The sequence below is a fragment of the Ylistrum balloti genome, unplaced genomic scaffold, assembly GCF_031769215.1.
Source record: "Ylistrum balloti isolate Yb309-2 unplaced genomic scaffold, AGI_CSIRO_Ybal_v1 Utg369706, whole genome shotgun sequence".
Taxonomy (NCBI): domain Eukaryota; kingdom Metazoa; phylum Mollusca; class Bivalvia; order Pectinida; family Pectinidae; genus Ylistrum; species Ylistrum balloti.
Genome location: NW_026781934.1, coordinates 273,508 through 285,965, shown reverse-complemented (window position 1 = coordinate 285,965; position 12,458 = coordinate 273,508). Strand labels below are relative to the sequence as shown.

The 12,458-nt window shown below is 36.4% G+C and overlaps 1 protein-coding gene across 5 annotated transcripts in view; it reads left to right on the top strand.

Moving 5' to 3' along the window:
- The window catches only part of LOC132565246 (collagen alpha-1(I) chain-like), a 46,291-nt gene that overhangs the window by 27,165 nt on the left and 6,668 nt on the right, over positions 1-12,458 (top strand). For 3 of the 5 annotated variants that reach the window (XM_060229883.1, XM_060229881.1, XM_060229882.1), the window contains 4 exons: positions 154-171; positions 7,846-7,920; positions 10,115-10,321; positions 11,157-11,272. In XM_060229883.1, coding sequence (XP_060085866.1) covers positions 154-171; positions 7,846-7,920; positions 10,115-10,321; positions 11,157-11,272 — 416 coding nt within the window. The remainder of the gene's footprint in view (positions 1-153; positions 172-7,845; positions 7,921-10,114; positions 10,322-11,156; positions 11,273-12,458) is intronic. The other 2 variants (XM_060229885.1, XM_060229884.1) reach the window with 1 other exon arrangement.

Genomic DNA, 12,458 nt, shown 5'->3' with positions numbered 1-12,458 from the left:
TATTTTCTGACATTTATTGAAACCAATCAGCTTACTGTTCATGTTGAAATTTTGTCTGTCTATACTGTCAATAAGGATTGAGAAATAGAATCTTAAACCTGATATTTTGAGGTAGTGAATTGAAATGTTCCATTTCTCAACCTGTTCCTTCAGGCACCAATCAGAATTCGGGTAACACCTCTTTGTTCTACTATCTCTTCACAAAACTTGTAATTTGTGGCACCTGTCTATTATGTTATTGTTGCCTTGGATACTGGAGCTTAGACACGCAAATTTATTCTCCTGTGCATATGCAAATACATTTCAAACATTCATATTCTTGTTGCCTACACTATGTTGTTTTTCTACAGCAACTTGTGATGTCTTGTTTTCCTTAATAAGAAATATGAAAGTTCCAAACTGCCCTTTGAAGCATATTGCCTTATAAAAAGAACCATTCAGTTTACAGTAATTTGACTTCAATTTTCATATTTCAGTGTAACATTGACAATTTATCCATTGTTAATTTGCATCAAAAGCTTATTTCTGAAAATTAATGTCCACTAAACCAAGATTTCAACAATATATCGTGTTAACATTTTCAAATATAATTGCAGACATTCAGAGATTCAGTTAATTTTACTCTAAATACAAAGTACACAGTGCAAGAAAACGTAGAACTTGTAGTGAAAGTCATGCTGGAAATCTCTTACAAGTTAAATCTCAAATCTTCTTCTCTAGATAGAATGAACTAAACATTAACAAAATTGTCTTTTAGATTGGATATCTGAATCATGAATGTAATCTAAAGACAATAAAGATCAGTTTTGATGACAGGTCTGATTTAAAAATGAATGAAAGTTATAACTCTTGAATCCATTCTTAAAATATTCTCTATTTATAAAGTATTGTCTAATTCATCTTTGTAGTATTTTCATTGTGTATGTAGGTAAAGTACTTTGGAGGGGTGGGTGGGGGAAACAGTGTGAAATTTGGTTAATTCTCATTCTGTGTGGCCCAGGTCAAATATAATAGTCATTCCAATGTTTTATTGTTTGGAGGCAACACGCTGATATGCAGAATAAGATCACGAGACTCTAAATTCTGGAAAGAAAACCATAATTTTGAAAATAGGATTCATCATAGAATAATTTTAGTTGGAGATATACTTTAAGTGCAAATAGGTCAATGCCAAACAAATGAAAGAAATGATTTCGACCTGAAGCAGGTTGATCATTCAGTTGTACTTGTTTTGTTGTTTTGTTTTGTCGTCCTGCTGTTTTATGCCTTAAGTCAAGTGTATGCTCTGTTAGATGAGTAGTTGATATTGTCAATGTAACTTTCATTCTATTAATAAACATTTCTGTTTCAGAAATGATTGTATACTTTGCATTTTTTAATGATAACCATCCTTTAAATGTGGTGGATATTTTACCTCTATTTACTGTTTCATTTTTGTAATAAACCCAGAGAGCTTTTGACTTAGATTAGGGGGTAGTCTTTTTAAGGACAATAAGTCCAGGGAGCTAACTTATTATTTCTTGTACAAAGTAAAGGAATGACTTATTTAGGGACCTCAGGGATTCAACATATCTCTTCTTACTTAAAGTCTGGGGTGGGCTTATTACAGGGTAATAACAAATGTTTTGTGCCTTATTAGTCAACAGTCTAAAATGTTTAACTTACATTAACATAAAAATCATTTGTTTGTAATTTGTAATTCTTTCTGCCACTGATAGACACTGGTGGGTTTAGTACTTCTGAACACTGATAGACGTCAGTGGGTTTAGTACTTCTGAACACTGATAGACATCAGTGGGTTTAGTACTTCTGAACACTGATAGACGTCAGTGGGTTTAGTACTTCTGAACACTGATAGACATCAGTGGGTTTAGTACTTCTGAACACTGATAGACACTGGTGGGTTTAGTACTTCTGAACACTGATAGAGTACTTCTGAACACTGATAGACATCAGTGGGTTTAGTACTTCTGAACACTGATAGACATCAGTGGGTTTAGTACTTCTGAACACTGATAGACACTGGTGGGTTTAGTACTTCTGAACACTGATAGACACTGGTGGGTTTAGTACTTCTGAACACTGATAGACACTGGTGGGTTTAGTACTTCTGAACACTGATAGACACTGGTGGGTTTAGTACTTCTGTACACTGATAGACATCAGTGGGTTTAGTACTTCTGAACACGTATATACACTGGTGGGTTTAGTACTTCTGAACACTGATAGACACTGGTGGGTTTAGTACTTCTGAACACTGATAGACACTGGTGGGTTTAGTACTTCTGTACACTGATAGACACTGGTGGGTTTAGTACTTCTGTACACTGATAGACATCAGTGGGTTTAGTACTTCTGAACACGTATATACACTGGTGGGTTTAGTACTTCTGAACACTGATAGACACTGGTGGGTTTAGTACTTCTGAACACTGATAGACATCAGTGGGTTTAGTACTTCTGAACACTGATAGACATCAGTGGGTTTAGTACTTCTGAACACTGATAGACACTGGTGGGTTTAGTACTTCTGAACACTGATAGACGTCAGTGGGTTTAGTACTTCTGAACACTGATAGATGTCAGTGGGTTTAGTACTTCTGAACACTGATAGACATCAGTGGGTTTAATACTTCTGAACACTGATAGACATCGGTGGGTTTAGTACTTCTGAACACTGATAGACACTGGTGGGTTTAGTACTTCTGAACACTGATAGACATCAGTGGGTTTAGTACTTCTGAACACTGATAGACATCGGTGGGTTTAGTACTTCTGAACACTGATAGACATCGGTGGGTTTAGTACTTCTGAACACTGATAGACATCGGTGGGTTTAGTACTTCTGAACACTGATAGACATCAGTGGGTTTAGTACTTCTGAACACTGATAGACATCAGTGGGTTTAGTACTTCTGAACACTGATAGACACTGGTGGGTTTAGTACTTCTGAACACTGATAGACATCAGTGGGTTTAGTACTTCTGAACACTGATAGACATCAGTGGGTTTAGTACTTCTGAACACTGATAGACATCAGTGGGTTTAGTACTTCTGAACACGTATATACACTGGTGGGTTTAGTACTTCTGAACACTGATAGACATCAGTGGGTTTAGTACTTCTGAACACTGATAGACACTGGTGGGTTTAGTACTTCTGAACACTGATAGACATCAGTGGGTTTAGTACTTCTGAACACTGATAGACATCAGTGGGTTTAGTACTTCTGAACACTGATAGACATCAGTGGGTTTAGTACTTCTGAACACTGATAGACATCAGTGGGTTTAGTACTTCTGAACACTGATAGACATCAGTGGGTTTAGTACTTCTGAACACTGATAGACACTGGTGGGTTTAGTACTTCTGAACACTGATAGACATCAGTGGGTTTAGTACTTCTGAACACTGATAGACATCAGTGGGTTTAGTACTTCTGAACACGTATATACACTGGTGGGTTTAGTACTTCTGAACACTGATAGACATCAGTGGGTTTAATACTTCTGAACACTGATAGACGTCAGTGGGTTTAGTACTTCTGAACACTGATAGTGGTGGGTTTAGTACTTCTGAACACTTGATATTGACAATATGTTTTGACTCATGAGCTTTCTTTCTGAATAGATATAGAACAATGTTTGAAAGCCGAATAGGTTTAAGGGCCACAAATAAACATACATCTGCTCTCTACATCAATGCCTTGAGCTGCAAAGTATCAAATTCTATAAATAGCTTTGTAAGAATTAACCTATTTGTATAGAAGCACCAATATATACATAATAAAGCAAAATTGTTAAACCTGTCTTAAAGGTCACCTGTGTGTAAAGGCCACTTTTTCGGTTCCCTTTATAATGCAAAGTAATTGAACCTCTGTATAAAGGTCATTTTATCTGCTCTCTTAATTGACCTCCACAGACAGGTTTGACTACTATACAAGATTAATTAATGTCAGTATAAGGCAAACACATCTATATTCTATGATGATTTAGTTACAGGTAATCAGAAATTCCAAATTTGCTTATGGAATTTAAAGGGTTGCACCATACATAATATATCTTAATGTATCAGAAAGCACAGCTTTGTTTGTTCACACAAATATATACTTATAGTCATAGCTTGGTTACTTATTGACTGTGTTTATAAGGGTTTATATTTAAGAAACCTTGAATATCTCTACCCACCAGGTCCAGCTATTTTTGTCAACAATAGACAGGATTCAGCGTACATGTAGTAAAACAGTCAGTTTCAAATTAGTTAGCTTAGGATCTTTTTAAACTCAATTTGAAAATTGCCCCCCAGTCCTCTATGTGAAAAGTAAGTGTGGTACCATTGCCCTTCTTACTACTGAAGGTTTTGGAGTTTTTGACTACATAGCACAAAAGTGATTGATTATTTTCGAACAGCGGTTTGAATCATTAAATATGGTGAAGTGTTGTGCTTTACATAATACAAAACGCTTTCATTAATGCACATCAAAAAGATGGCAAAATTGTTAGTGATATTCTTCAATAGTGCGATTTGGCTACCCTTCTTCAAGTCATGGCACGACCTTATTGTGAGGAGTGATGTGTGTGGTGGGGGGACTGTAAAGTGTGGGAGAACACAGTGATCTTTGGTAGGGAGAGGATGGGAGGGGCTGTAAAGTGTGGGAGGATATAGTGATCTTTGGTAGGGTAGAGGGTGGGAGGGGCTGTAAAGTGTGGGAGAATATAATGATCTTTGGTAGGGAGAGGATGGGAGGGGCTGTAAAGTGTGGGAGGATATAGTGATCTTTGGTAGGGAGAGGATGGGAGGGGCTGTAAAGTGTGGGAGGATATAGTGATCTTTGGTAGGGTAGAGGGTGGGAGGGGCTGTAAAGTGTGGGAGAATATAATGATCTTTGGTAGGTAGAGGGTGGGAGGGGCTGTAAAGTGTGGGAGGATATAGTGATCTTTGGTAGGGAGAGGGTGGGAGGGGCTGTAAAGTGTGGGAGAATATAGTGATCTTTGGTAGGGAGAGGGTGGGAGGGGCTGTAAAGTGTGGGAGAATATAGTGATCTTTGGTAGGGAAAGGGTGGGAGGGGCTGTAAAGTGTGGGAGGATATAGTGATCTTTGGTAGGGAGAGGATGGGAGGGGCTGTAAAGTGTGGGAGGATATAGTGATCTTTGGTAGGTAGAGGGTGGGAGGGGCTGTAAAGTGTGGGAGGATATAGTGATCTTTGGTAGGGAGAGGGTGGGAGGGGCTGTAAAGTGTGGGAGGATATAGTGATCTTTGGTAGGGAGAGGATGGGGGGGGCTGTAAAGTGTGGGAGAATATAGTGATCTTTGGTAGGGTAGAGGGTGGAAGGGCTGTAAAGTGTGGGAGGATATAGATATCTTTGGTAGGGAGAGGGTGGGTGGGGCTGTAAAGTGTGGGAGTATATAATGATCTTTGGTAGGTAGAGGGTGGGAGGGGCTGTAAAGTGTGGGAGAATATAATGATCTTTGGTAGGTAGAGGGTGGGAGGGGCTGTAAAGTGTGGGAGGATATAGTGATCTTTGGTAGGGAGAGGATGGGAGGGGCTGTAAAGTGTGGGAGTATATAGTGATCTTTGGTAGGGAGAGGATGGGAGGGGCTGTAAAGTGTGGGAGGATATAGATATCTTTGGTAGGGAGAGGATGGGAGGGGCTGTAAAGTGTGGGAGTATATAATGATCTTTGGTAGGGAGAGGATGGGAGGGGCTGTAAAGTGTGGGAGGATATAGTGATCTTTGGTAGGGAGAGGATGGGAGGGGCTGTAAAGTGTGGGAGGATATAGATATCTTTGGTAGGGAGAGGGTGGGTGGGGCTGTAAAGTGTGAGAGGATATAGTGATCTTTGGTAGGGAGAGGATGGGAGGGGCTGTAAAGTGTGGGAGGATATAGATATCTTTGGTAGGGAGAGGGTGGGTGGGGCTGTAAAGTGTGAGAGGATATAGATATCTTTGGTAGGGAGAGGGTGGGAGAGCTGTAAAGTGTTGAACATTGGTTAGGCGATGCATATGAGACTGATGATGGTCATACTGAAACACTTTAAGAGTCTGATATTAACATTCCTCCCTGTCACATCTCTATATGTAATATTACACTACTACCTCTGACCCATTTAACTTTCTTAATTTTCGCTTTAACCACACAATTAAATCTATAATTGTACATGGTTTAGAGGGAATAGTACAACGCATGAACAATATTAATTCACTTGTATGTTCACTGTAATAAACTGCACATAAGTCAGTAGTTTGATTATTACTTGTATAATAGCACAGAGATTTACTTATGACTGTTCAGCACCGAGAGGTGGAGGTTAAAATGAAAACTCATCTCCCTGTTCTTATATCTCTTCTTCTTTACCAGAAAAAATAGTTCCATATACGAATCCTTCCTTCAGTTACAGAAAAGGGAAGGAAGTCATCTGATAATAGTTTTAACATGCAAAAACATCATTAAATATGTAAGATTATTAAATAATTTTTTTCTGAGCACCTGTAACAATATCCTATGAACAAGATGTGAATTAAAAATTTGTCTCTGGTTAAGGATTATTCCTATATCAGAATAAGATTAATGAATGTTTGTCTTACTGGGGCAAAAAGTATATTTAAAACAGAACAATGTAATTATAGATCAACTCTTGAAATTTCAAAACTAAAAAACAGGTACAGGGCAGTCACATATAGCTTTCACTTTGTGTTTAAAAAATTTTATCTTAAACATTGAAAATCATCATATAAATTATATCCACGTCTTTTATGAATATGAGGTAAGACTTTTGTGTCTATCGATGTTAACAAAATTAACGCATCAGGAGGAGTCAGTATCAGAGTTTCCATGGATGGGGAGCAAGTATTTTCATTTCTTTGCATTTTGACGCATTTGCCGACTTAAAAATACTGAAATTTCAAAAACATATCGCAAAAATCTGGGGGCCAAATTACTTAGTGTAGCTGTGTAGTGATCTAACTAGATGGGTCTCTCAGGTCAGTGAAGTATGTAAGGAAAAGAACAATCTGTAAACTTCTACAAATATTCACCCACTTAATAATTACCAGATTGAAGCCAACACTTGATCAAATATTCCTCGCGTTGTTGTTATGTATTATTCTTTGTTAATGAAAGAATTTCTCCATTTATAGAACATTTTTCTGCTTAATATGGATACAGACAATACTGCCATAACCTTGAGATTATTGAACAGCAACAACCAGTTAAAAAACAGTTACCCCTTTGACATGTCTAAAATTACCTTCATTTCAAAAGAGTTCTTGATTGCAATGACTATATTATTGATGAATGGAAATAGCGTTAAATGCCCATTAGAAATATAGAAGATAATTTACCCTTATCTTTATAGTGTAGAATGTGCTCTGTTTGAAAATTTTCAGATTCTTCAAGAACTGAATTAGAGTAGACAGGATGTTTTAGGAACATCATAGTAATTTATATAAAATTTATTACATAGGATTGTCAGTGAAAGTCTCCAACTTCTGTAGAATTTTTAGATGTAGTATTTAATATGTGTGAAATTGTCCTAGTTGTTGAATTCACCCTAGTTATTACTACACAAATTGCATGTTGTTTGTAATTTAAAAGTGATATCTTTACAACATTGTTCACATTTTAATCCTGATTTCTAGAATTAATAGCGAATTCTGTCATATTTTGTGTTTAGCATAATTTGTTTATATTATTTGTTAAAATCTAGATTTTGTTTTTTTAATTAACCTATTTCATTTGTTCTGTACTGACACTGTGAAGATATATATAAATGAAACCTACTTCTTTTGTTTTGAATCTTTTATTGAGTACGACAGTGTCTTGATTTCTAAATAAACTGTTTTCAGCCAAAGACCACTGCAGAACCCTACTTCCCACCTTCTGACTCTGGCAGACTAAGCAACGACCGGAGCACCAGGAGGGTAAACATATTACTTTGGATCTTCTAGACCCTCTGTGTTACTGGAAACAAGTTGCATTCCTAGAATTTTGACAAACTTTCTGCTATGAATTCCTTTAAAATTTTTTCCTTTTCATGTGAAGTTGATTTGAAATAATTGCTTGAGTTTTTATGTGGGAAAAAAAACATGTACCTTATTTATTCTAATAAACACCCTGGGTGCGTGCAATTTTCCAAGGAGGGGGCATTTAATAGAACATAGAATTTCAGACTCGGAAGGTTGTTGGGTATAATTATAGAGTTATATATAGAGTCTATAACCATCATTTCTGTGTAATGCTTCAAACATTGTTAAACAAATTAACAAATGTTTTGGCATTGATGTAAGAAATTGTACTAGTGTAAATATTGTTGTCATTTGTAATCAAGGTGACCTGTACTTGTGTATGGAATGACAATTAGACAGAGCGTGTCAACTTCTGTCAGGAGATGTAGTTATTCGGTCATGAACTTGTGTTCTCTCACCACTTGTATGTCATTATATAACATTAAAATAATATCAATCTAGAGCCATTCTGATCCCAACTCATCATTACACCATCACCGTGTCGGAAACCAAAAAAAAAAACGACATTTCCCTTAAACTAAAAGTTATCACATAGGTACAAGAAAAGAGAAAACATGCTGTGGCTAGTGTGTTCTGTGTAGACAGAAAACATGCTGTGGCTAATGTGTTCTGTGTAGACAGAAAACATGCTGTGGCTAATGTGTTCTGTGTAGACAGAAAACATGCTGTGGCTAGTGTGTTCTGTGTAGACAGAAAACATGCTGTGGCTAGTGTGTTCTGTGTAGACAGAAAACATGCTGTGGCTAATGTGTTCTGTGTAGACAGAAAACATGCTGTGGCTAATGTGTTCTGTGTAGACAGAAAACATGCTGTGGCTAATGTGTTCTGTGTAGACAGAAAACATGCTGTGGCTAGTGTGTTCTGTGTAGACAGAAAACATGCTGTGGCTAGTGTGTTCTGTGTAGACAGAAAACATGCTGTGGCTAGTGTGTTCTGTGTAGACAGAAAACATGCTGTGGCTAGTGTGTTCTGTGTAGACAGAAAACATGCTGTGGCTAATGTGTTCTGTGTAGACAGAAAACATGCTGTGGCTAATGTGTTCTGTGTAGACAGAAAACATGCTGTGGCTAGTGTGTTCTGTGTAGACAGAAAACATGCTGTGGCTAGTGTGTTCTGTGTAGACAGAAAACATGCTGTGGCTAATGTGTTCTGTGTAGACAGAAAACATGCTGTGGCTAATGTGTTCCGTGTAGACAGAAAACATGCTGTGGCTAATGTGTTCTGTGTAGACAGAAAACATGCTGTGGCTAGTGTGTTCTGTGTAGACAGAAAACATGCTGTGGCTAATGTGTTCTGTGTAGACAGAAAACATGCTGTGGCTAGTGTGTTCTGTGTAGACAGAAAACATGCTGTGGCTAATGTGTTCTGTGTAGACAGAAAACATGCTGTGGCTAATGTGTTCTGTGTAGACAGAAAACATGCTGTGGCTAATGTGTTCTGTGTAGACAGAAAACATGCTGTGGCTAATGTGTTCTGTGTAGGCAGAAAACGAGTGCGGAACTGGTGACAAAACAAAAATACATTCTTAAATCTTGCTAAAACATCTAAGCATTTTAAAGGAGGTGGAAGGCCTGTTTGATACGAAGATATCAATAAAAACTTGTTGAAATTGTTGACTGGCAGATGTCGAGCCGGTAGAGACTGGGAAAGGTTAACACTTTGAGGTCCTTGATGTGATTTACCCAGAAACATTAATAATGTAACACAAAAACCAATAGCCTGACACTAGGTATGGGTAAAACAAATGGAAGTCAGTCATTCAAAGCTTCCTTTGGGTGATTTACAAAGTTAAATGTTTTTCATGTTTGGGATTTATTTGTTCTTTGGGTTTTTTAATTTCCCTGTTTCATATTCATATGTATATGTGTGGATATTTGGCACAAGGTAAGTTTTGTGATCTTAGATCTTAGGGAAAATCACTGAGAAAAGGGAAGGGGTGTGTGTTTATTAGAATAAATATGGTATCTTGATTTGAAAAGAAAATTTAATATTTTGAAATTGCGTAACAAATATACAGAGATCGCATGTGACATCAGACTTTTTATTGAAAAAAAAAATATTCTAATTTTTTTGTCTTTTGGGGTTGTAGCTGTACATGTTTGCTCTGAACAAACCATATAGTGGAAACATTCGCGGAATCCGTGGGGCAGACTACGAGTGTTACAAAGAGTCTAGACGAGCAAATGTGGCCATAAGAAAGAAGACATTCCGAGCACTGCTTTCCAGCTCCACACAAGATCTTAGGTCTATTGTCCCATTAGGGAAGGACCAGACTATACCTATCGTCAATAAAAACGTAAGTGAAACAACTAAAGACAAATTCTACCTTACTTTTTTATGAAGTATTAAGGTTGTATAGTGCCTTACTGCAACTTATTTCCTGAGAAAAAAAGTTTCGCAATAGGACAGATGGAAAATATACAGAAGGAATGTTACTTAAGAAGGCAGAAAGTTATGTTATAGAACTGACATTTCACTGAAAAGAAATTCTGAAAAAAATACAGACATGAAATAAAACAATTATCAATATTACAGACAATAAAGGGGAGTAACTCTAAATAGATAAGCTGTATAAGGCAGATAATTATCAAACTCTCTAAGGATTAATGTTAGTTTTAATTTATTTCACCTTAAAATAACAAAAAATATTCAAATAAAGGTCGTTTTTTATCAAATTCAATTCTAAACTGTAAAATGTATGCCCCTTTCATTTTGATTTTTTTTTTTTTTGGCTATATTCTCCTTGGTACTTTTGGAGAATATACACATGACACATTTCTTTATTGTTTCTGATGTTTTTGTATAGGCTGTCAAATTTATCCAGCGATAGGCTTGTGACTGGTAATAAACTCACCCATAGCATTAGCACTGAAGTAGACTTTTCAACAAATGCAATTTAACAGCCCATACTGTGATCTGAGTCAAAGAATATATCTGGGATCCTTATTGTCTTGTAATAAGCTGATCCCTGGGCATAAGTTTGAAAAAATGTTGATTAGCCATGGGCTTATTATCCTGCAAGCAGAATTTGGTAAATTGTATATAGATGTTTATATCTATGATAATGTTCAATGATGTAAGCAAACAGATTGATTTTAAAGCTGTTTTACTTATTTTGTATTTTTCTTCAGAATGAAATTCTGTTCGATTCATGGAGAAAAATATTTGATGGCAATGGCGGAACCTTCAACACTTCCACCCCGATCTACTCATTTGATGAACAAAATGTTATGACAAGTCAACGATGGTATGATCTTAGAATACTCTTCTCATAAAATTTTGGAGTTGTTGCAGAAAAATCAAAACAAATTATTTTGTAATAAAGCCGTAACTAGGTTTTTTTTTTATTAATTGTTGATTTTTGATAAAAAATAATAGTTTTGTGCTACAATACTGTGATCCTGATCAGTTCATACAAAGGTAACTTTTTTGAAAATAATTTCCTTCTCAACATATTTTAACCAATAAAAAATTAATCATAGATAAAAGTAATTGAGATCTTCTAGTAAAGAAAATGTAATAGAAATAAACATTTTAAATGACATGATTTTAGTCTGTTATAACGTTGTTATTTGTTCAGTTTTAACTCAACTGGGCCAAAGGGCCAAGTGAATTTATGCTGTAGTTGCATCTGTCATCCATCTATTTAAACATCTTCTTAATAACCAGCAGCCCAAATGTCTTTGTATTTGGCTAGTGGGTTGCTTGAAAGAAGCCTGACAAAGTTCATAAAAAGAAATGACCATTACACATGTTCAAAGTCACAGGGGTCAAATTTGTTTAAGTGACTTCATCTTGAGTGACAAAGAGGCATAGAAGTGGTTCCTAGGTGAAGCCCAACAAAGTTTGCAAAAAGAATTGACCTTGACCCTTATTCAAGGTCACAGGGGTCAGGTTTGTTAAAACATTTAAATAACTTCTTCTGACTAACCATAAGGCGTTTAAAGTATGGCATTTGTCTGATAGGTTCCTTGAATGAAACCTGACAATGTTTGCAAAAAGAAATGACCTTAACCCTTATTCAAGGTCATAGTTGTCAAACTAGTTAAAATCTTAAAATAACTTCTTCTGTCTAACCAAAAGGCACAGATGCATGGTATTTGGCTGATTGATTCCTAGGATGATGCCTTTTGCAGAAAAGAAATGACCTTCGCCCATATTGAAGGTCAAAGAGATCAATTTTTTTGAAACCTGTAAAAGATTTCTTCTGGTAAACCAAATAATCTGAGAAGCATGATATATGGTGGAAAGGTGTTTCTAGGTCCATGCCTAACAAACTTTGAGAAAAAATGAAATGACATTCCCTTAAAACTCAGGTCATAACTGTCACTGTTTAGAGTTGAGTATTAGAAGCTCTTTGTTGTGGAAATGGGTTAAAATTGGTCTGATGTACCTACTTTAAATGCCAATTGTGTGTATATATCAATATATTT